This window comes from Cygnus atratus, chromosome 1 (genome assembly GCF_013377495.2).
Source record: "Cygnus atratus isolate AKBS03 ecotype Queensland, Australia chromosome 1, CAtr_DNAZoo_HiC_assembly, whole genome shotgun sequence".
In the NCBI taxonomy this organism is placed as follows: Eukaryota; Metazoa; Chordata; class Aves; order Anseriformes; family Anatidae; genus Cygnus; species Cygnus atratus.
This window is the reverse complement of record NC_066362.1, coordinates 187,960,364-187,986,230: the sequence shown is the minus strand read 5'-3', so window position 1 is coordinate 187,986,230 and position 25,867 is coordinate 187,960,364. Positions and strand designations below refer to the sequence as shown.

At 41.2% G+C, this 25,867-nt stretch overlaps 1 protein-coding gene across 1 annotated transcript in view; it reads right to left on the bottom strand.

The window, feature by feature from the left end:
- Window positions 1-25,867, bottom strand: part of ATP8A2 (ATPase phospholipid transporting 8A2) — a 290,456-nt gene that overhangs the window by 233,594 nt on the left and 30,995 nt on the right. Inside the window, exons 15-23 of the mRNA XM_035542481.2 lie at window positions 24,374-24,449; window positions 17,356-17,461; window positions 16,132-16,214; window positions 14,898-14,947; window positions 12,892-12,961; window positions 10,902-10,986; window positions 9,541-9,680; window positions 7,075-7,213; window positions 2,250-2,314 (exon numbers count right to left, since the gene is read on the bottom strand). Of these exons, the coding sequence (XP_035398374.1) occupies window positions 2,250-2,314; window positions 7,075-7,213; window positions 9,541-9,680; window positions 10,902-10,986; window positions 12,892-12,961; window positions 14,898-14,947; window positions 16,132-16,214; window positions 17,356-17,461; window positions 24,374-24,449 (814 nt within the window). The remainder of the gene's footprint in view (window positions 1-2,249; window positions 2,315-7,074; window positions 7,214-9,540; window positions 9,681-10,901; window positions 10,987-12,891; window positions 12,962-14,897; window positions 14,948-16,131; window positions 16,215-17,355; window positions 17,462-24,373; window positions 24,450-25,867) is intronic.

Below are 25,867 nucleotides of genomic sequence, written 5' to 3'. Positions count from 1 at the left end.
TCTTGTTACAGGTAGTTTGGCATTTAGTGAATATATTGAGGTGGAGGTTGTCAACTGAAGGTGGCAAGCGGGCAGCTCAGCTGATCCTCTGAAAGGGACTCAGAAGGGGAGTCAGCATGCCTTCTCCCTAACCCACATACCCAGCTCATCAACTACAAGCAGATCAAGCTGAGGACCTATGATCTTACAATGAATTCTTGCTAAAGCTGCACTTATAACATCACATTGGATCTACTGAATCGAACAGTTGTCATAGGCTTCCATTTTCCCATGTTTCTAGACAAGAATGAAAAACTTGTCTAAAAAGCACAATAATCTAACAGGATACGTCAAGGATGTCAACTGCATAAATAAAATTAGGTAGAACCTTACTTTCTGAAAGCAATGAAAAACATACCCAGTTTTAGAAATAAAACATAGAAGCCTTTTTGGAGTCTAAAAATCCTACAGTAATATTTGAAAATGTATTCCTCCACAGAGGTACATGATTTATCTTCAGGTTGCACACCTTTCTTTATGCATAGAGAATCTTTATCCAAGTCTTTTACTATTTCTGAACAGGCACCACAGGAGTCACATTGTTTGCTTCTGCCCATTTAGCAGGACTAGTCTGAATTCAGACTAAACACAAGTTTTATTTACAGGGTCAAAAAATGTCAACATTGCTCTAAGTCAGTTTTAGAAAGCAAAAGAAACTCAACAAAACAAGTACAACCATTTTCTTTCTTCTATGTTGAGCTCCCAATACATTTGGGAGCAAGGATCCAAGTTTTCACATTCCTATGATTGTAGTCCATTCATCTGGCTGCCTCGGGGAACAGATACCACCAACGGCTCACTTTCCATTGAGGATCTGCATCATTTTTTGGGTTAAAAGGTCCAGTCAGCCAAGTATGGCAGAAAGCTCATCAGGAGCTCAGTATTTTGATCCCACGGGAAGGAAACAGCTCCCTTAGAGAGGGGCCATACAGAAGTGGAAAACTGAGAGAAGATCGTCTGAGCAGATGGGAGTCTTCAGCAAAACATTTGATTGAAACCGAATGTACGTACTGCAATCTTGGCACATTCGAAGAGGTAGTGTAAAAAAATAAGTTTCCTTGTCCACTTGTCCAACTAGAATTATTTAAACAACCCTTACTATGCAGAAACAAAGAAGATAGCTAACTTCTGTTGCAGAAATAACAGTTTTCATTGCTCAAACTAAGCAATGCAAGAGGTCCCATCAGGGTGTATTATGCTGCATGGAAACTAGTAATCCAGCCTTTTCTCCTCCGGAGAGGGACTTTGTCCCCTTGGATTCACTGGGAACTCCTAAGACCTGATGAGCTAGGATGCTAGCGCCTTGGCATGAACGTAAGCTTGAGCTGAAAATACTGTCAAGACAACTGTTAACTAAATCACAGAGATGCAACTGGAAAACTGCAGCTTTCCAGCTGATTTTTTTTCCCACAATAGTATCCACCAGACTTCCAGATATCCAATAACTCCTTTGGTACTCAGAGGTACAAGCTTTGCACCACCCATTCTGTCAAGCAGGAATAAGTGCCAACTCTAAATGAAAGTATCAGATGCCATTTACTATACATCTTTTCTCCTGTCTCTACAAATACCTCTAATAGCAAGCAGATATTCAACTGATATCAAGTTCTGACATCGATACTGAAACAAGCAAGCTGGAAAAATGTACATGAATCTCCCCAGAAGATGAAGCGTATGATTTAAAAAAAAAAAAAAACAGAAAAAAAAACACTTTTTGTGCATACCTGAGGAACATGGCTATGACTTGCAGGCACTTGTTACGTACTTAGCTAAGCTCATAATACAGACATCAGTTTTGTCATAGCTGTTCCACGCCACGCTGAAGATAGCTTCTTATATTGAAATTAGTCTTCTAGTCTGTTCGACTCTTCTTCCAAGATCTTACTCCTACTCATATAACAGAGCCTAACTATATTCCTGAAAGCATACTGCAGGTCTCACCAGTTTCCATCTAGTTAGTTCCTTTTGCTGAGGCTTCAGTTTGATTTTTACAGGTGGTGATCAGAGACCACAGCAGCAAGTTTTGTACAAGTCACCCCTTTTAGCATGCTTAGTGCGTTATGATTAGTGGCTTCCTAAAGTGAGTTGTTTATCTTCCTACCCCTGAAGCCCAGTGAAAGAATTAAAACTAGAAAGCTCGACAAATTTCCCTTTTCTGAGCAATACTTCTTTCTGTCAAGAACTACACCAGAATTTGCTTAGTTACTTACATCTAGAGAATCCTCATTGACCAGGATGAGAGACATGCTCTGTGAAATGAGTCTGCATGAGTACCCTGCAAAAGAAAAAAATATGTATTTTTGTTTTGTTTTTACAAGAAGTATTAAAGTTTAGCTCAACCTGAAAAGGAAGATCTACAGTTAGGATTAGGATTTCTATTTTGAGCTGTTATGCCCACCAAACAGGCATTTGCGTACAGGCCACATTCCAACTTGACAAGTTTATTAGCATCAGAGACTGCATTTTATCTGCAATTCCAAATACAGTGCTTAAGACACTTTAACCAACACAGTATTAATTAGATGCAGTAAATACAGGCTTTATCCCTACAGCAGAAGTAATCATTTCTATACCTAAACTTCATTTATCTACATGAAGGCAGGATCACCTTCAGCACCTCACAGGAAAGGCCCAGTTGCAGCTATGCCGTACATCTAGAAGCACAAGCACTGCACATCAGCTGGTGCTATCTAGTCCTCCTAGCCCCATCTGTGCTTTACAAACATTTTTATCCAAGAGCTTTCTGTGGAAGGTCCTGAGCTTCATCAAACAACACAGATCAAGTGACATACAGAGAGCCCCTTCCAGCTCCTCTAGGCATCAGGAAATTGTATTAGATGGTTCTCAATGAAGGACTGGGGCATGAACAAACAGCAAGTTACCGCAGTCTAGAGCAGCGCTTAGAAGGCTGTCCCATACATTCACCAGGACACCAAGAAACATATTCAAAAATACTGAAGACAAAAAATGCTCTGATGTTTTGTAACAGTAAGAGCCAATGACTGCAGTACTGCTTAATAACTCTGAACTGGCAGTTCCTCTATCATGTTTTGTCACTGACATGAGAGAGAAAGCAACATCCAGGAAAAATATACATGGCACTTACAGAATAATCAGTTTACTGCCAACTCTATTCATGAGAAGAAGCAAGTCATAAGATGCAGACTGACCCTACTGCATTCTCCTAAAAGCACACGCAAGTTCTCTTCAGAAGTGGCATAATCACACGGTTTCATAAAGCAGCAGAGTATTCAGCTATTGAAGCAGTAAGTGTAAGCCTCATTGCTTATCTAAGTTATGTTAAAAAAAAAAAAACAAAATACAAACTATGATCTCTCAGTATCTCTATCATGCTTTTGCATCAAAATGCATCAAAGCAACTTCAAGAAATGATTGTCATAAAGTGAGGTCTCAGGAAGGTTTTTTTTGTCCATTTACTTTTCTTAAATGGAGTCTGTAGACTACCAAAGTCTAAGAGTAATGTTCTAATGGTGAACCACTGCAAGGCTGACAGGTTCAAAAAGCAGGACCACAGACAGTGTAAAAAGATTAAGCCTCTCTCCCTATCTCCCAAGGGCAAGAGAACAACTGAGGTATGAACTAATTTTCTGTGGGATTTTGGGTTATTTACGAAGACCACACAGGCCTATCAACTGTAATGCAAATCTTTTCTGCAGGCGACAGTATTTTTTGTAACTGGGCTACTTCTATAGGGATAATCCAGGGTTGACATGCCTGCATCAATGACTTCTGTCAAGAAAGAAAATCCCTCATCTTCTTTTGTGGACAGCATGCTCGTATCACATAGTCAATCACCTTCAGATAGCAAGTTTGGTTACCTGCAGATGTTTTGTTTGTTTCATTTTTACAGCTGCGTGGAATATGAGTATCAGATGCAACCTTATAGAAACATTTTCATCTTAACTGCGTTAATGAGCTGTGGTTTACTTTCTGCTTTAAAGTAAGATACAGAGTGACATTGAATCTGTTGGGAAAGTAATGAAATATATTCTAATGAAATGCAACCTACAACACAAAAGTTTTGCAAACAGCCCATGATTCTGCCAGTGAAAATGTCTTTCAGGTGGTAGCGCACAATTGAGTAAGGAAGCCTCAACAGGTACTGACAAACACTGACGTGGGAAAAGAAGTCAGTTCAAGGTTTGCCATTTCTAAAAGTTAGTCCCAGGCTGAAGAACTACTTCCTTAATTTTACTAGGGAGAAAAAGAGGATATTACAAATTTAATCACCTCTCTCCATGTCAGGGTTATTCTTTCCCTAGGGAATGGCAACAGATTCTTGCTGCAGGCTGTTACAAATTCAGTTTAACTAATTCAAAGGATTTTCTAGAAGCATGTGATTGGAAAAGCAGCTGCAACAGCAAGCTGTAGTTTCTAAACTGCTGCTCAGTTTCATTTTAAGTTTTTCACATCGAGCAAGATGCCATTTGACCACTGGAGCTGAAGAAAAAAAAGGAAAACGCTAAGTTGCTCTGCTGTGTGACGTGGAAATCATAGAGTCAGAAGAAGCAACGCTGCAGCTGAGTTCAGTTCGTCTTGTCATCACATTAAATAGGAGCAAGATCAAGCTTAGAATAGGAGGGTCTAAGTCAAGCCTAACATTTTATAAACATCTATGCACTATGTGCAGTTGTAGGACTATAAAGATGTTAAAAACTAGCACTGGTATAAAACAAAGTAGCTGGCAACCAGCAAGTTACAAGGGAAGTTTGTTGTGATATTTTATATACAAAGTTTTATGATAGTTATTTTTGGCAGTACTAACAAAACAAAAACAGGCTCTACAAGATCAGGGCATACCTTTGCCAATGCTTTTGACTTGATCAACTGCTGGCTCGCAGCCAGATATAAAATGCCAATCCATGCTTGTCAATTGATGTCTGGGTCTTAAATTTTGAAGTCTGCCTACAAGTCCATGAAGCAGATGAATCAGGTACTTCTGGGACTTGTTTCCCTTCAAGTACCCTGGGAGAAAGATTGCTTGAACCAGAGTTCAAGATCGTAGCCCACAGGCACGCTCACACTGCAGGCATACAGAGTACCTGTGAGGCAAAAACGCTTATCCTCCGTGCCTACTGAGGGCACGTACGCCCTGCTCAAACTTTGCGTTGGGATACAGACAAGTATATCGGCATTGCTTCAATTCCCCCAATGAAAAATCACAGAATTATTCCAGGAGAGGAAAGATTTCCAAGATGAGGAAAACAAAGCAGCTGTAGACGTGGGTTTGAGTCGTCATTATTTTCAGGTGCACTATACAAATGCACTACAAGGGGAAGAGAGAGTCAAGGCAAGAGAAACAGAGCTATGTAGGGGCATTGTGGGAGACTCCGAACTTATGACTGCTGGAAAAGAAGATTTTACGGCCTTTCATATGTACAAGTACTGTCAGCACAAGTGCTTTCAATATCTTGGCAATGGCTGGTAAATCTCCTCTAATTGTTACTCAGAAGGTGCAAAAAGCAAGTACGTTTACAAGGACACCAGCAGACAGCCATCTCAAAATCGCCTCCAACAACAGGTAAGGTGCAATATCACAGAAAACCTTGACATCTACTCGGCAATGTAGAACTAGGAACTACCTTGGCATGAAGCTGATTGTGTCAGTCAGCAGCCTACAAGTTATTTCAGCCTACCTTTGTCAGGCTAATGGGTCCTGCTGATCCTGAAGATCTCAAGGACAGCTTTAACCTCTGAAGTACTGGCTGGCTGCCAGGAGTGGCCCTTCATAAGACCGACCAGTCATAAAGTGGAGATGACCACAAAAGGACCCAGACAGCATAATCAATTACCACCACAGAGGAAAGTCCTCCAGATTTGTTTCCACCATCCCAAAATTCCTCATGGAAATCAACTCAGGATGTGACATAGAATCACAGAATCATTAAGGTTGGAAAAACCCTCCAAGATCATCTGGTCCAACCAGCCCCCTACCACCAATGTCACCCACTAAACCATGTCCCTAAGCACCACGTCCAACCTTTCCATGAACACCCCCAGGGACGGTGACGCCACCACCTCCCTGGGCAACCCGTCCCAATGCCTGACTGCTCTTTCTGAGAAGAAATGTCTCCTCATTTCCAACCTGAACCTCCCCTGGCCCAACTTGAGGCCATTCCCTCTAGTCCTATCACTAGTTATCTGTGAGAAGAGGCCAACCCCCAGCTCCCCACAAGTTTCTTTCAGGGAGCTGTAGAGAGGATTAAGATCTCCCCTGAGCCTCCTCCAAACTAAACAACCCCAGTGGTCCCTGTCCTTGTGCTGGGGGCCCCAGAGCTGAACGCAGGGCTCCAGGTGAGGTCTCACAAGAGCAGAGCAGAGGGGGAGAATCCCCTCCCTCGCCCCGCTGGCCACGCTGCTTTTGATGCAGCCCAGGGTATGGTTGGCTTTCTGGGCTGCAAGCGCACATTGCCAGCTCATGTTGAGTTTCTCATCTACAAACACCCCTAGGTCCTTCTCAGGGCTGCTCTCAATCCATTCTCTACCCAGCCTTTATTTGTGCTTGGGATTGCCTTGGCCCAGATGTAGAACCTTGCACTTGGCCTTGTTGAACTTCATGAGGTTTGCACAGGCCCACCTCTCAAGCCTATCAAGGTCCCTCTGGATGGCTTTAACTCCTTTAAAGCCAAGAAAAAACAGCCCACAAGAATGATGAAAAATGAAATCAAGATACAATGCACAGTAAAATTAAAACATTACAGTCTGGCTAAGCCCTCCATTTTTCATCAAGCATACAAGATTACCTTCTTTCTTCACGTAAGAACTGCACTTAACCACAGCTAAGTCAATGCCCCTTTTGCCTTTAAAGAAGCTGAATATAGCCTGCCATTCAGACCAAGTATTTCATTCAAAAACCCCAAACTCTCCAAAGCAAAGGCTACCACATGCTCGTCCACTACCAACGAACTATTCTATAAAAGCAGACCTGTTTTTGTTTAAGAACCTCACACAGCAGATCTACTATGAAACCTGCAATATCTCAGACAAATTTGACATAATCAGAAAGATGGGTACCTATGTTGATGGCTGTTTCCTGTTTGTCCCCTGTCAGAATCCATATCTTAATTTCAGCCTTCATTAGTGTGGCTATTGTTTCTGGAACACCTGCTTGCAGGCGGTCTTCAATAGCTGTAGCTCCAAGAAGCAGTAAATCCTGAAAGAAAGAATTTGAGGGATTGGTTTCTTAGGATAAATCTCTGTTTGGAACACTCTCAAAAAGGGAATTAAAAACAACATGTTGTGCCTCATTGCTAATACAACATTTTGACAAGCGATACACACTACAGTAAATTTTTTGTGTGCCTATTCTACTTCCTCTGCATACAATTCACATTTCAAGAAGTATAGAATGGAACCCAGTGTTTATGATCAGAAAGATGGCAGCATTTCAAGAACAATTAATTCAAGTTACGCGACTCCAAAGCTATCCTATGGACGCATGTATATACACTAGAGCTTTCTCTAATCACCGTAGGAACATGACGAGTCGTCACAGTTAATGTATTGCTTAATCTCACAAAACAAAAGTCACCTGGCATCACGGAGTTTAAACTAACTTCCCTCCTATAAGACGTGCACACAAACTGGACACAATTGCTCAAAGCAAAAATTATTTCAACTATTTGTGGATATAATCACTACATCTATGTAACAGAAATGGTATGAACATTAATCAATCCAAGTATCTGTAGTCTACATACAGATGCCTGCCAGAAAAGAATGCCTCATACAACAATTTAATACAATACCATTAGCCATATTCATACGCAATTGTAAAGCAACTGCTTGAAGAGATTTGGCCATGTTACAGGAAAATAAGTCAGGCAGACAAAAAAAACTAAGAAATAAACCTTGTCAAAAGGCACAATCTATTCTGCCAATTTTAACTTTAAAAGCATTTTTAATGATTGCTTAGACATGTAAACATGACCAATTTACAAGAAATTGATATAAATTTAGTTATATTCCCCATTTCAGGGACTGAACAGAAATAATAACAGCTTCTCTTCTTCGTAAGGTCTGGAATTTTTTAAAACAAACAAAAACAGATGAAGAGAACATCAGTGCAGCTCCAGCTTGTATGCATGCATAAAGAACTGAGGGGGAAGTTGTTATTCATACAGGTGTGTAGGCTGACGTTAATTACAGGTCTTGACAAAACTTAATTTTTGTTATGAGACATTCAGCAAGTAAAGATAGTGGAATGAACTCCTGTAATCAATTTTCTTCAGCCTCCCGGTAAAACATTAGCTCTCTTAATACAAGCAACATTTGTAGGTAACAAATGCAGTCCAAGTGTGCAACTGCGGCTTGTCTTATGTTCCCAAACTCACTTGTTAAGTGATTACATGACAGCACAACACTTGGCAAGGCCAAGCTGCCTGAGCAAGATTACTCTTGCATCCATTGAAGCCCTCTGAGCCATTTCACAGGTGCCCAAAGAAACCAATTGAAGTTTCTCTCCACCCATGCACCTGTACTATGATCCAGCGACCCCAGCATTCAGACTGAAAGTACCACTCCCACTCTTATTTAGGTCAACATGTTAAAACAATGTATTTTTAATTACATCCACATGACAGTTATCTAGAAGAAAAATGCCTACAGACCAGATAATTAATACAGTAAGCATCAACTCTGAGAAAAATCTAAGTTTCCAGTGCAATTCCCTGCTCACTCCTTGAGCAGCAAGCATTAACAAGAAAGGAACACAGTCAATTTTTTTTTCCTTCCAATATGCTACTACTAAGTCCCATACTGCAAATCTACAACCTACTCATGGATGCCCATTTTTCAAGATATTAAATTATGAAAGGAGGCAGAAGGTAAATGGCCAAAAACCGTTTAAGGACTGAGAAAACATCTTCAAGCTAGAGAATCAACCCATGCTGACCAGTTGATCATCCACGATCATTCTTCACTTAAGTGAAAATGTAAGAGTATGAAAACACAGTGCAGCGGGAAGCAGAAAGCCAAAAAGCTATACAAATCTCCAAAATCAAGGCTTAGATAAGAACAGTGCTACTGGCCAGCCTACAGAAGATGACACAATAGACATCAGTTTGAAAAGCAAGACCCAGTCTTCAGCTGTTGCTTAGTGAGTTGCTGGAGTGTTTCTGCTGCCCCATGAAATCCAGCTCCTGTTGCATATGTCCTGTAATACTGTTTCAGTCTATGCAACTACAGGCCTCAGTGAACACATGGAAATGTTTAATGTCTAGAACAGCTTTCAAAAAACTTGAACTGTGACTGCCCTACAAAAAGGAAGAAGTTTTGCTTCGTATGTGAGCTTGGTGCAGCGCACTGATTATATAGGTTCTGCTATGAAGTTAGACCAACCGTACACAGGTTGCTAATGAAGAATGCAACTTCATTCTCGAAACACTGAAAAGAACAGTTTGTTAATCTGTATAAGGACACATTCAATGGAAAAAAGACACGTATGGGAACCTGAATCTGACTCTCAGAAATGTGTTTTACCTTCTCAATGATCTCATAGCATTCTTCCAACTTCTGAGCTCTGTCTTTCAAAAGCGTACTGGTTTCATTGTAGATGTTCAACCACTCTCTGTAAGAATTTTCTGACAGATCTGCATAAGCAATGCACAAAGTCCTCAGACCTACAAAATGGAATACAGTATAATTTTAGTGTGTGCAATGGCTGAGTATCAGCAAAATGGCTCAAACTCTAAATTCTAACCCTCTCACTGGAGTCCACAGGAGTTTTTAATGCTCACTTTTGATATCTGGATTCCAGACAACCTCCCTGTACGTTTTTAAAGAGCCTGGCTCATCTAGGTTATTAGTGTTGGTGCAAATCAAGATAGCTTAATGGACACAAACTTCTCCTTAATTTTCAGTATTGCAATCTAAGAATTACTGGAGCAAAAATGTATAATCTTTTATCTTTTTTGTTTACATATAAAACAAGCTTGGTTTACTTTTTTGTTTTGTTTAAAAAGCAAATTAAATAAAGAACTGGCTACATATGATTAGAGATATTACTCAGCCAAACACACTGCTCATTTTGCTTGTTTTTAGAAAGACTATTTTCTCCTTCAGTATGTGCACATAACTCCCATTACTAATGGGAGTTACACTTGCACAAAGGAGTAGCGAACAGGGCCTGTGATGTATGAAAAACATTTTATTAGACCACCAACAGAAATTAACATACAGAAGTAATGATTTCTTGTTTTTCCTGGCATGAGTTAAGCAGAAAGCAGTACATGCCATAAGATACAACGGTTTAATTACTGGGAATGTGGTAGTCTGAAAAAAAAAAATGTGTTTTTTTTTTTTTTAAATAAACAATGGTTTCAGATTTAGGGATAAAATCATTGGTTCATGTTTTCACAATAATGCCAATATTCTATGCTACTGCAGAAAAGGGAACAAAGCCAAGTACTTCCCTGTGAACAGAGGTGGTATATGAGTCATAATCTGACATGGTCTCTAACGCCTTAATCTTTGACATCCAGGTCTTCCAGGCTTCTCAGCATGTTCACATTATCAATCTGCTTCAAAAAGCCAAAGATTTTGTCATCTGACTTTTTACACCGGTAAAAATACCAGTTACGCCAATGAAACTGGGAAATAGGACTCACGTCCCTTTTATCACAGATGCGTGGAGCCCCATCTTCTCCTTCCAAATTCCATTTCTGTACTGAAATTGCACAGAAGCAGGGCACAAGCTTCCTTAGGTCTAGTTATCCTAGAGTTGCTATTCTGCTGCTACACACAACTTCTGAATTTATCTTTGTAACAATCTTATTTGGCACTACAAAGCTTAGATAATGCAGAAATTTTGATAAATTCTTATGACATACTGTGTCTCTTACCTTCTGTGGCGAAGTATTCAAGATGGCACAGTGTTTGCTCCATATACTGGGAATCTTTTGAAAGCCTCTCAAAAATGACATTGTCCTATTAAAACCAAATTCATTACAACAGAGTAAGTCTACGTATGCAGTTTCCACTTGTGCATTTACCAGTTCAAGCGAAGTTACCTAAGTGGACTCGCTTATATTAAAACCCAAGACTAAATTTACAAGTAATGCATTTGGGTTTTAGAGACACTGGTTTGAATAATTATCTGGCCTGTGCCAGTGGCAAAGATACTGCACCCACAGTAAATAATGGGGACGGAAGTATACTCTGGCCTCCACACCCCTTGTCCGTAAAGTGGTCGCCCCCTCCCTCCCCATCAAACAGTACAGAACACTGCTTTCTGAATTATGCAGCTACATTGATTTTTCAGACAATATGAGAGTCTGATCTTATTCAGTAATCACTGCAGACCAGCACAGAAGGGCTTCTCGCAATTGTTTCTAGAAAAGATTCCCAGTGATGTTAAAAAGTATAAAAAATTAAATATACAAATTAGAAAATATGTTATATATTTTAAACATATTTTGAATAAAGTTATTAAATATGAAAAATTATGTTAAAATAGAAGATGGAAAAAATGAACAGGTTCTACCTCAACATTGCCTTGGAAATAGCCTTTCTCCCACAACTCTCTACCACTAAATCAAGTGACAATTAAATGCTTAATGACATGAATGACAGCTGCAATCAAAATGCAGCAGCATCACTTATATATCTATATACTTATATACTTATATATCTAGAGTCTCTAGATTTTATTCTGTGACTACCAGAAGTTGCTACATATATGTACAATACGCAAACCCTAAATGTGCTTAAATATGTACTCTTCAGCTAACTAAGCATACAGGCCTACATCTATCACTGAATAGAGACAAGCATACGAAACAAGTAATTTATGATAAAAGCGTCACGACAGGATGTTTCCATCAGAATGTGGCAGGGTTCGTGTAGAACAGGCATTTCACTTAAAGTTTAGATGAGCGGTAGATGCAGCAGAACATATGGAACAAAACACCAGATTAAGGCAAAAGAGTTGTAGCAGTTAGAGTATTAAACATTTGATCCTGCTCAAACCGAAGACAGCAAGAAGTTTTTGACTACAATTCTGTTTTCCATCCCTTCCACAGCCACACTACAAGAAACTGTTAACACAGGCATAGTAATAGCAGTGACTGAAGACAAACAGGTGCAGATTACTGAGGAGCTACTATGCACACAACTTTGAATTACTGCAGAGCAAAAGTAGGCTTAATTCATTTCCACCACACTAGCATGAAGCTGGGACCATCTTTGCCAAATCAGGGGAGTTAAACTGAAGCAGCAGAGCAGTGCACCCAAACCTATGTTTCAGGACCAATTCAAGTAAACCAGATCTCTACCAGAACTCAGAAATAGTTTTCCATGTTGCAAAAAGCCATCTTCCCTCCCCATCTTCCACTGAAATCAGAACCACTCTCTGGCAGCAGCCAATGCTGGTTTTACAGCCTTTGTATTCTGTTAAATTATTGCTCTTGTCAGTGAAGACAGAAGCACAACATGGTGCAAGCCATGATGACAAATAACAGCAGGTGCAGAGATGTGAGAGAGCCAGATCAAGAGCCAACCACTTGAGAACGAATGCTAGTATTAGATTCACACAACAGCATTTAGTCTAGTTCCTGAACTGCTACTGCACAGCTGGGTGAAATCCTGCCTTTGCTAAAGTAAAGGGTACTGCTCCCACTAGTTTCGGGATTTCACTTGGGTAGTAAATAGCCTAACAACCTTCCTGTCTGCAAAAGAAGTCAAAGGAGGAATTACAGCCCTCCTAAATCACTTGGCCCTAAACAAAAAGCCAACTGGTATTATGTATGAGACATGAAGTGCCAGCATCAGCCACAGCTGTTGAAACAATAACTGGTAGTATTAGCTCTCCATTGAAGTACCATAATTACTTACAGCCCCTTTGCAGTAGAGACGGAGTTGTCCTGCTGGAGTTCGAACAATCACTGACATTCTCTTCCTGTTACTATTGAAAGAAAAATATTTGTTTTCATTAGTTATATTGATGAGGATTAAGCCCTGGTCCAGCCAGTCAATTTTCTCAGATGCTCATAATGCATTGAGGATCAGGTGAGATGGAACAGCAGTAACTTAAGACCTCACTTTCCTAGACAGCAAGGAAAAACATTAAATTGCACATTTCCAGCTTGAGCCCTGTGGTTCCCATGGGCAAGCACTTGACCAGAATGCCTAGCCCTGCAGCCAAACATGAGCAAGAACTTGGAAAAAAAAAAACATGGCATAACAATCCCTTTGAAAGAAGAAGAGTCTCATTCACTCTAAGATTTTTTCTTCTACCTAAAAGACAACAGTTTTGGGGAATCTGGCTAGAAACTGAAACATTAAGACTGAATTTCTATTATTTATAAGCATGACAGATATTGAAATAACTACCCACTGAGACACAGGAGCAGTTATTTAACTTTCTGGCTGAAAAGAATGCATAACATGCAGAAATATAGAAACGTATCAGTACAGACCAGCTCTTGAACTCCCTACCCTTCAAGGGCCGTGCATCAAGGCAGTCTTGGTATACCTTTATCTCAAAAATAAAGGTAAACGGTACCATGCCCCACACAGGTGTTTAATAGCGGAAGGGAGATATTTATTTATTTTTTTTTAAATAAATGTTGGCATTTCGCTTATCCACTTCTCCTTTAAAAGGAATACTGGAAACAAAACAGCAGCTTGTAAGAGGCAGAGGCAAGCTAATCAACTCTCTTCAAGAAAACTTTTGAATACCAGCTTCTTCAGGGTTATCTGTAAGCATACTTGGATGCATCCCTGAAAGCATTCAAAGTCAGGTTGGGCAGGGCTTTGATCAACCTGATCTAGTGGAAGGTGTCTGTGCCCATGGCAGGGGGGTTGCACTGTCTATCTTTAATGGTCTTTTCAAACACAAAACTTTTATGATTTTACATAATTCTTTTCCTTATCCAAAGCAGGACTAACAAACAGATAGAAGCTAGGAGCAGAGACACTCTCTTTCCCTTCTTGCAAATATGTACAGACAGATCAGAGTGTACAGCAATCCTCATTCTCAGAAGTTGCTCTGGCCGACCTAACCCCCTTTCTAGACTCAAAAGCCATTTATACAAAAGTAAGCTCTTAGCGTGTCTGATCAGATAAAACAGCCTTTCCTGACAGACTTCCTCAAGCAAGTCTGGAAGAACAACAATTAACTAGGTCCAGAATTTCCACGGTAAACTAGTGACCCTGGGGAACTTCCATGTGCTTTTGGAATGGAATTACAGGAACTCCCTTGCTGGTCATTTGGGTAAGCTGGTAGAACTGGTCAGTTGGATAAGTTGGGAAGAACTAAGACAGCATTTCCTAAAAGTGCTGCACACAGGTTACAGATGCTCCTGTCTGTGGAGAGCAGTCAGCTTGTCAGAAACCCTGAAGGACTCTTCCAGCACTTGTTAGATATTTCCACAGGTAGCCTAAGCAGCTACATTCAGAATGAAAAGGTAAAAAGGAATGACAAGCAATCTTTATGATCTCCGTTGATGCAGAGGCCCGATGCAGCGCACACAGCTTCTCACTACCCAAGCAGCAGCCTGACGAATTGAGCATGCTTGCAAGGCTTAGCTTTTCATAGCTGGGGTGCTTCCTACAAAGGGATGCCAAAAAGCCTTTCAGTAGGAGACTCCATCTGCTGAAATGAAACACATGCAATTTGCAAAAGCACTGGAAACACGCAATCTCAAGTCATGCTCTTGAAGTAGACAAGTGACAAATGAGGAAATGAGGCACACAGTGACATTTCCAGCGCAGCAACTTCACAGTAAACAAAGCTTGAGTGGCAGGGGAGATCTCCATGCTCACATTCCAACAGCTGCCACCAGGCACTATTTTGTAAGAAGCTCTTTTAGTCTTACACTGGAAATATAGAAACTTACCTGGAAAACTCCAGCACGTTGAGAATTTCAAAGGTTTTTTCTTTTCCCAGCTACAAAAACAAGACATATACTATTTTAAATACAGATTGCATGACATTTTTTCCCGTGTAAACTCACGAGTTACTTAAAGCATCTTTGCTTACACACTTCGATATAAATAAGCTGTGGTAATAGCTCCCTCTCCTGGTACAAGTGATGCAGAGCCTTATTGAATGAAGACACATTTAAGACTGACACTTGCCTTTTACTATTTTTATACCATATCCGTCTTGGCTTTTTGATGAAAACAGCGGTGATAACACACCAATGTTTTTAGTTGTTGCAGAGCAGCGCTCACACAGAGCCAAGGACTGTTCAGCTCCTGGTGCTGCCCTGCCAACGAGGTACCTGGGGGTGCACAGGGAGCTGGGAGGGGACACAGACAGGAGCTGGCCCAGCCTGGCCAAAGGGGTGTGAGAACTGAAGTTTCTTACAGGGACATCCCATACTATGTGGTGTCACGCTCAGCAATAACAGCTGGGGTAAAGAAGGAGGAAGGCAGGGAGTGATGGCATTTGTCTTCCCAAGGAACCACGACGCGTGATGAGCCTTGCTTTCCTAATGTGGCTGAACACCTCTCTGCTGACAGGAAATAGCAAACGAATTCCTTTTTTGCTTTGCTTGTGCACACAGCTTTTGCTTTACCTAATAAACTGTCTGTATCTCAACCCAGGAGTTCTCACACTTTTGCCTTTCTGATTCTCTCCTCCATCCCACCCAGAGAGAGTGAGCAAGTGGCTGGGTAGTGCTCAGCTGCCTGCCAGGGCTAAACCACATCATCATCTTGCTCAGAAGATTATCTTACTTGGAAGAAAAATCCCATTTTAATAAAAGGAATTAAAGATTTAGAAGTACAGCAACTACTGAATACAACTGAGTAAGAGAAGAGGTGCCAGATGTGAATTTCCTTCCTAGGCAAGCGTGCTCCTTTGTGCTTCCCAGACAAGAGAAATATTTTTCAGGCACAACTGCTGTCGTTTACCATATAAGCTTGCAGTTTCCTACTGCCCGTTCCACAGAGAAGGACAGAGGACTTTGCATCTAAAATAGACTGCGACAAATCTTCCCAAACTGCAAAAGCCTTTTGCATAGAGCTTACTAGAGCCCCTCCAAATGGCAGCTTCCAAGAACCATACAGGAGGCATTCACACTCTGCATCAGTCTGGCAGTCAGTGAGCCATGAACATCTACTTACCGCATCAATGATAACTGAATGTGGAGTCCTTCCTGTGAAGACATAACCCAGTTTTTTTGCTCCTTTCACTAAAGCCCCTTCATCTGTAAATACAGGAAAAGCTTAAATTTAGTGTAGGATGTAAAGGAAGAAGCTTGCAAAGCCCACACCTAAACATGTCCTGTTATCAAAACAGAAGCCCCATTTGCCCTATATTCCAACTTCCTATCTAACTGCTCCAGTAGCTCTGCACACACTTTCACAGGAACATTCACATTTTACTCCTACAAAGGCCATTTAAGATCAATTAGATGAAGTTCATACTCAATCCGGATAAAATGTCCTGCAATTACTGAAGCATTAAGCTCTATCGTTGTAGAGGAGCCGTAGTTTTCTTCTGTATGAAAAAAAGGGAAATCCCTGTTCTGAAAGCAAGATCAAAGCCGTGTTGCTCTATATTCCTCAAACATGTGTTTGATCCATTTCCTGCTGTAATGGCACAAAGTTCTTGTCCTATAGAAATACAGCACTGTCTTCTGGACACTGAGCTGGGCACTGTCATTAAGAGCTCAAATAACTAAGCTGAAACAAGAGCCACCACCTCTAGCAGGTACTTGCACAGCATTGCTAAGGAGCAAGTGGCATCAAGCCCAAACATCGGGTAAGTGCCCGGCTCAAGCGACCCTCATGTCTCTACAGCTCCCTTGGTCTTCTCACAGCTCAGTAACACCATGAGACCAGAGCTGCCCTACATGGCCTCCTTACCCAGCTCCTGCAGCACTCTATTAAGACATAAATAGGAAGCATTACTGCTTCTTCGCTAAATCACTACAAAAATTTTAGAAATGTCCGCAGTAATGGAGTTAATTTGATAGGGAGCAGGGTTCTGCTGTTCTGCTTTCAGCATTCTTTACCTCTCTTTCAGTGCTTCCTGAAAGAAGGAAAAAATGGGTGAAAGGCAGGCCTGGATATGGCCAAGACTCTGCTCTTTAGTGTACTGTGTCCTGTTTCAGAACCTTTTACCTGCATGGAAACAACATCGAAAGCTACTAGATCAAGAAAAATACATAAATTTGCACGTATACCAAATAGATCAGGTAACTGCACAAATTAGAAACAAATTAGTACTTCTTGCTTTTAAAATTAATGATCTTTTCAGAAGTTTCTGGACATTCCTTCCATCCCCATCCATCCAATTCTGTTCCCTCACTCCTCCCCTCCCAAATAAAGAAAGCAGCAACCAACCTGGAGAGGATGCCTGGTAGATTATTTTATTTCCTTGTCTCTCGGGAACAACAGTATGACACACAGCCAGCAGAGTGAGGAATTCCTGTATGTGCACAGCTGTGGGCTAAACACAACATCAGGAAAGTCAGTTTTACCATGAGACACAGAGGCAGCTGTCCCCTAGCCTGAGATGACAACCTCTTAGACCACAGAAAATAAAAATAAAAAACGATCTATTTCCTATTTTAGTTGTCTCATCATCTCCAGAACATCAATACAGCAGTTAGAGGCCAGCATTAGCCAACTCTAATGATAAGCTTCAGTTAAACTGCAGAAACCTGTGAAGCCCCCAGCTCCCAAATACAAAAGTAGCCCTTCTGTAGCACCCCTTGCTTCATATACGCAAAGATATCCACTATAAGATTCTGATGAGAGCCAAGCAACAGGATCTACTATGACTTCAGTAGCTTCCATGACAGTTTTTAATAGATTTAGAGTAACCACACCAGAATTCAACTCATTGCAACTGCACCCTGAGTGAAAAATTTCCAGAACAGACAGCTGCTGCTTAACCAGCAGAAGGCACCATCATGTGTCATTACACAGGAATACATCATCCAGCCAAGCAAAAATTTGATCAATGGTCCCTACGTGCTGAGCATCACAAAAACATGAAATACAAAATGTTGTTCACAGGCTGTGTAGTCGCCGGTCGTGTCTACAACTCTGAAAATGTCGCAGCACTTAGTCACAGGCCTCTGATTAGCTACAACTGCCAGAATTTGCTGCAGTGACTTAAAATAAAGTCTCCCACCCCATTCTTGCCTGCTTTCCACCCCTCCCCTCTTGCACAGCGTTTCCAGTCTCACAGCAGTCAGGAATGGCACTCAACTGCCCAGCTCACAACCCAGCACATTAGGTTCATCCACAGTTCACACAGACTTTCTTTGCTAAAACAGTTGGCTGAAACTGCTTCTGTTCAACTCTGCTCTAGCCATTAGAGCAGAAAGCTATAGACCAGTTGGCCGGCAGCTCCCTCACGAGGGGAGCAGAGGGGCAGGCGCTGAGCTCTGCACTCTGGGGACAGCGACAGGACCCGAGGGAACGGCATGGAGCTGGGACAGGGGAGGGTCAGGCAGGGGGTTAGGGAAAGGTTCTGCACCCAGAGGGTGGTCGGGCACTGGGACAGGCTCCCCAAGGCAGCGGTCACAGAGTACCAAGAGTTCAAGAATCATTTGGACAACGTTCTTGGACACATGGTCTGATTTTGGGGTGGTCCTGTGTGGAGCCAGGAGTTGGACTCCATGGTCCTTCAACTCGGGATGTTCTACGGACATATAATTCTAGTAGGTCTACCTTTGCAGAAACCCCCAAAGTCATCATTTGCAGTTGAACTTGTAAACTTTCACTAGAATTTCTGCATACGAAAATGCCACCTAGTTTCCAAAGTTCTCATTAGCATAGCATATTTTATAGGTACTTTCACTTAACAGAGCCACTATAAAGAGCTCTTAGCAAGAGCTGTTAGCACAACATCAGGCCAAAAGAAACACTATTGTAATATCAAAAACAAGATCTGATGTAGAAAGACATCAACTTTAAAGTTCTTCTTCTACAAGACTGTAGTAAAACGGGGAAACTGTTGGGTTTCTTTGTTTTTGTCTTTGTTTTTATTTATTTAATGTACAGAACACAACCTACATACTTGTATGACAGATTCACTAGTGAAAACAGGATTTCTGCTAGCAGAAAAGAAATTACTACAGAAGCCAGCGAACAGTGGCAACTAATACATGCTGTGTTAACATGTCTAAACAAGAAGTAAGCACATCAGAAAAAGGAAATGTAATGAAGTCAGACTGCAGAGCCAATATCCACACTCTTGCTGTACTTCACATATTTTGAAAAAATATGATAAAGGAAGTAACTGTTTCACAGACCTTTATCTTTGCACACATGCTACTGAATTGTATTGTCACATGTCACTGAAGTAACAGCCATCGCTTTTGACAGGCTGGAGTGCAGAGGCTGTGTTCAGGAAAATGAAAGATTACACATCATCAGGAGCGAGAGAAATAGCAAGTCCACAGCAAATTGCTGGTCAGGAGGTTACTGCTGCTCCGTTATTTCCAGTGAAAGCAATGAAAGACCTTCATCTCCACAAAATGAACAGCCTGCCAGATTCTCATTTCAGCAACCACTGCTGCAGACCTTTGACGTCCTTCTTACAAGTGTATCACCTAGCCTCCTGCATGCTTTCATGCTACATGTTCTATCAGCTAGAAACAACCTGGCTCTGGTGATGCCATTGATTTTACTCCTTCCCACATATACATTTCTGCTGTCGAGGCAGCAGTGTAGTTTGTTGCTGTTTTGGTATATTCACAGCTCACAATGGACTACGTGGCAGCCTTCCAAATCTATAGCAGCAGATCAGCAGACAGAGGCCCAGCTTATCATGTCAGCTCCCGCACACAGCTGTCATTTGTTACCTATCTGCATTGCTCCAACACTGACACAATATTTATTGCACTGGCATCAATCAGGGTCGAGTGTTCAAGTAATTGCTTCAGAGCTGTTAAAAAAACGACCTCGTGGTCATACTGGCTTTTGTGATCACACATCCCTTGCACCATGCGAAGTTTAACCCCAGCATACGATCAATTAACCTGCGGGACTTAATCTTGCTTTATTATTTATTTTCCTCTATTAAAGCAAACCTCTGCAATTATGCTAATCAAATTCTTACTGATTGTCTCTGTGAGGCATTCCTTGCCTGCTTTTTGTTTTCTTTAAGCTCAGCTCTATTTTCCTTCTCCACTGATCTGCAGCAGGAGCAAAGGTTTCATAGGTCAGTCTTGTGTTCCTCTGCCCACAGGTACCTTGCAATCTAGGTTCCTTCTTTCCACCATTTTTCTCCCTGAGTACCAACAGCTCTGAATAAAAGCTACTGCTTCTCTCGGAACAAGGTCAGTGTGCAACACCTGGTCTATAACCTCCTGCATCAGCGACATATCCCACTGATTAAACATAATTTGCACGCTGCCCCTACAAGCTGAGAACTGCAGACATGTTGAGACATGGCTTCCTGTTTCTGGAAGCAGCTTGTGGATTGTTATCTACAAAGCATGATCTACAATGAAAGTAGAGTTGCCTTATCTAGAAGACACAGCATTATCCATCGTGGAGCAGGGCACAGACCACTGGTCAGGAAATATTATCAGAAGTTCTCATCCCTTTGCATAAGGTGCTCTTCCTTACTCAGAGGGAACAAACGACGAGATGAAACTCGGTCTTCTGGGGAGCAAGTTGTACTCTGCAGAGCTACATATCTGCATGCCACACATGCAATTATCTGGGTCCCCTCACTCCTAAGGAGTGAACCTGCATCATTCTAGCGAGCTACTCACAGGCAGAAGAAGTTACAAGGAATTTATATGTAAAGTTAAAGATTACATTTAATCTCTATTCATTTCTAGCAGCATCAGATCAGTCTCTCCATGATATTCCCAGATGAGCTAGACTGATAGGTTTCTGAGCAAGCGGCCTAGAAATGGACAGCAAGATATTAAGGCACAGTCTAACAACTTGACCTTGCTACTTTGAGTAAGTATGGCACATTCTGCACCAAGGACAGCTAGTAAAATACTTATCCATTCATTAACAGAAAGAATTATGACTCACCTTCTTAAAAAGATATAAAAAAGTGATCTTCCTACTGTTTTGTTCATGAAAATATTATGAGAATAGTTGACGAACCAGTCACGTTGGGCACCTGTACAACAGTGAAGCTGGTAAGGTTGGAGGCAATATTCCAGGAAAAGACTCAATATTCCAGGAATATTCAATATTCCAGGAAGAAGACTCAAGGAACACATTAACTGGCACTGGCAGATTGATAGTTAAATGCAACTTTATCTTGCCCGAACCACTGAAAAATGACCAATGATTAAGATATGGCCTTGTACTCGAGTAAAAGAAAAATGCTCAAGACCCATACACTGCAAGGTCAAAAGTTAAGAGTGAAAAGTATTTCTTGCCAAGCGACAACAATTTCTGAGCTATAAAATGATGCATTTGGACAGTTTTACAGGCAACAGTTACTTGCTGAATTAAAGCCTCCCAGAGGTTCTTACCACCTAAATGGTGAGATTCCTACTGTATTTAAATTCTAGTTTTTCATCCCAGTAAGTAGTGGTATGCTTTTCTTGTTCTCCTTCCCTAAGGAAATAAGAATCATCTTACTACAGCGGTGACTTCAACAAAGTCTGATGGACTAAAAGCCTCGGTTCCCACACACTTCATGAAATTAAGCAGACATTGGGGAGATGTAAATGAACACTTTCACTGAAGCGAAGGCTCAACATGAGCACAGGGGTTAGCTGTTCTGCCTGGCCAACTGCTAAACTACTCATCACACATACTCACTGAATGAATTCATACATATGTAGCTACTCCATGGGCTTGCTTCTTGTCCAAGTGGTAATTTGGGGGCCAGAGAAGAGAGTTGAGATGAGAACTGGAATTAGCAGAGGAAGTTAGGAAAGAATCCAGGGAGACAGAGGAGACTAGGACAAGATCCAGGGTTATTACTCTTTACTTCTTGACCATCTTCCCTGCAGTCTTCACAGGCAGATGCAAAGGGGGGAGCGGGGGAGGGTAGAAATCCTGCATCTCCACTCTCAGTTTATTCACAATGTATGTGCAACTCAAGCACTAGGATAAAAAATGCTTTGCTTAATCACCAAACATTCTTTTAAGTCTTTGGAAATACTTGCTGTTTTCTTACTCTAATAGCTTACAGCATTTTCCCTATAGAAACAAGGCAGCATCATATTCTTGGCTCTGTCACACAGTTCATCCATCCATTCCAACAGAAGCTGCTACTAAAAAGGCACAGGCAGACAAACCTAGGTACTTTCTTCTACACTAAAAGCCCAGAGAAACCAAGAACCTCCGCACCTTTTTCAGAAGTTATTTTTCCTTGGAGCACTTCCTACAGGGCAGTAATTCTTCCACTATTAGTCAAGAGTGGACTTAGCCATCAATCAGTCCTTATAAAGCAGTGGCCAAATAGAGCTATGAAACTTAGAGGTGCTGCACAATGCTAAAAATCTTCCTACCAGATGGAAGACAGTCTCACGAGGAGGAGAAATACATTATATTTTTATTTTTGACTTGGAAAGAACATTACTTGGCACTGAGACAGCTCTAACACATGCAAGTGGATTAAAAAAAAATACAATCTTCAAGACCAGAGCAGTGAGCAGTTATTGAGTGTTTGTGGAAGATATCACACTGACAGCTCCATCTGCAAAAAGGCAAATGTTTAAAGGGAATTCATTGCCCAGCTGAGTACAGCAGCATCTGACCCCACAGGGCTGCTTGTATTAGAAGATCCATTTCATTACCTCAGTTCCCTTAATGGCTGAAGATTGTCACACAAATTCAAATAGCATCTGCATGTATCAACTAGCTATGAAAACTAAGACGCTAAAGAGATTTATGTAGGAGACAATTTGTACACTGCCATAAAGCAAAGGGCTAGAAACGTGAGTATTCACTCTCCCACTATCCTGTAGTCCAGCCCTCACATCATTGATGCGGTTTGACAAACAGACCTGGATTTTCTAAGAATGCAAGAACTGCATGCAACACTTTTCTTAGGTCTTATGCCAAATCATCACTTGTCAGTGGGCGGCATCTATCTCTCCAGTACAGTCGAGCGACACACAAGATGACTTCTCTGTAGACCCCTAAAAGCAACAGCTAGTGAGTAAGAGCCCAAGCATACATTATCTGCAGGCTGCGCCTAAATCAGTAGCCTTTAATGCAGAACTTGGAAGGCGCAACTACCATAAACCCTAACTGTAGCTACATATTAACAAATGGAACACAGGAACAGGAGGTAACCCACATCTTGGCTGCAAGTGATCTGCTATCTGCACTGCAAAGTCTTTCTGGTGCAGATGATTACAAAAGCCACGCAGGAAGCCACTATATTATCCTGAGAGGGCCATCTTCCTGAAGGTCAGATAACAGGAGCCATCTTTAGGCTCTGTCACCTTGAGGAATATACTGCAATGCACAGTAATTAAATATTCCTTCAGACATCTGCATCCTGTTGCATTTCAAGTTTTTAAGTACTGTAAAGCAAAGCAGAAAGCACAGCTTTGAACAGTATGTTGTAGCTTTTTTTCAGATGCTCATACTAAACTTCGCCAGCCCAGTTACAGAAGTTACACTGTTTAACAAGAACAGTCAGCTAACAAAGTTAGTCAGTTGAGCTTGCTCTTGCAGACAATGTCCATGTCCCCTACTGTGGGGCAACTTCTGCAGACTAGAATGGTTGTGCTTTTTTTTTTTTTTTAAATGCAAGCAATGTAAATTGTCATGTGTGCAGTCAGATGCTTCGTAGGTGCACATTTTCTGAATATGAATGGAATTGATAGTCCTAAGGACAGCCCGTTCAGACACAATCATTTAGGCTAAAATTAACCATCACTTGAAGTCTCAGCCATTGCAAGCTTAAGCTTGCAATTGAGCCTTCATTTTTCATGTCCTTTCCATAATTTCCCTCATTTGCAGTATTTGAAGCAGGTCTCAACAGAACCACTTTGTAATGCCTTGGAGTATTGTTAAAAATGGTATTTTAACAGGAAGGTTAACAGGAAGGATGTTTGAACAGTCTGCAAATCAAAGTTGATAATAAGTCATTTTTCTTTTAAAGGTTTATGATTTCTAACATAAATTCCTACAAGACACCATCTTCCATATACTACAGTATACAAAGCTGTTTTATAGCTAGCTGGTACTCATACTCAGTGTCATTGTTTCTTCAGTTCAGAAGTAAGCCAAGTGGTCAGGAAGGGGTTGGAGGAAACTATTTTGTTTCCTATTTACCTCTGCTTTCATCTGTTTTATGGCACACCTGTAGAGCAAGCAATCACACAAGCAGATTTGTTGAGCATTCAATTCCAGACAGACTGCTAATAGGGTGTTCAAGAGACACGTGACATTCAAGAACTGGACTTACGTGGTCATTCTCAATGTTTTGCAGCAGTCTTGGGTCATCAAATTCACATGACTCACTGGTCGAAGGAGGCAGCTGGCTGTGGAGCAAGACAAGACAAATATAACAATGTCAGCATTTCCATTCTTAATCATCTATTTCTATTACTTGATCTATATTGTTGGAGACAAAACTGAAATATAAATCCACTGTCCTTGTAAGTATTGTGAAAAAAATCATATGACTAACACACAAAACGCTGAAAATGAGCAATAGTTTCTTCAGAACACCAACAAGAGGCCTAGAACAGTTATGCTTAGAAGTGCGTTTCAAGATTCAAGTGTCAGCACACTTCCTAGGACAGATGTAGCAGGAACAGCTTTTAAATGTTCTTAAAACACATAAATAAAAAGTCAACTTGAAATCAAGATAGACCAAAGATCAATATCCCTAAGCTTCCTCTCTAGTCAGTGAGTTTTGCTTTAAATTGATCCCTGGAGGATTTTAAGGCCAAGTACTCCAAATTACTATCTGGAAGAAACTCTTCAACAGAAGAGGAAGCATGAAGAAGCAAAAAGGAGAGAAAAGATAGCAATGAAGAAAGCCGCAGCATAGAAGAGAGGCATTCACAGAAATTGCATCTCAGCGGAAGTAACAATATATCACCTTCTTCCTAAAAGGTGACCATGAAAATTAGCAGGATCACTAGAGAAGTTTAAGAGCTCATCAGGAAGTAGTTCCCAACAGTACTCAGTGTCTACATGTTTCTTTGGTGGGAACTCACTTAACCGTATTCGATATTTTAAGTCACATCAGCCCTCTCTGTCTCTTTCCCCCTTCCCATTAAGCTGAACATGGTACAGTGACACCTCCTGCATAACACTTCCTTTTAGGTTTTCACTCCAGTCTGTGTAGTGGTAGAGACTTTTCACCTGTATTCCTTAAATCTGAGTAAGAGTGCTTCTCTTGACATAGAATCACAGAATGGTTTGGGTTGGAAGGGACCTTAAGATCATCTAACTCCAACCCCCCTGCCATGGGCAGGGACACCTCCCACCAGACCAGGTTGCCCAAAGCCCCATCCAGCCTGGCCTTGAACACCTCCAGGGATGGGGCATCCACAGCTCCTCTGGGCAGCCTGGCCCAGGGCCTCACCACCCTCACAGTAAATGACATGAGGCATTGCCACATCTAGTTTATCTATTAAAACATAGTATTTTAATAAAGAGGTTCTTTTATTTTCCTTGTCAGCTTTGAACCTAGTGATGCCAATGATTAGCAGTACACTCAAATCGAGAGACTGATTGTAAAGGTTACTCTTACCTTGTAACTTGGTTGTTGGAAATTGTAAGTAAGCACTGCATTAGCATGCATCCAAGCCAGCCCAGCCACTGTGTATCCCCCACCTTCCCTTCTCCCATCATCTTTCCTCTGTGCAAAGAAGTTGTGTCACCACCCACTAGCTGTGCATAAAATGCTTTTCCAGTAGGAGCCTCTACACAAACACATTGTTCCCTT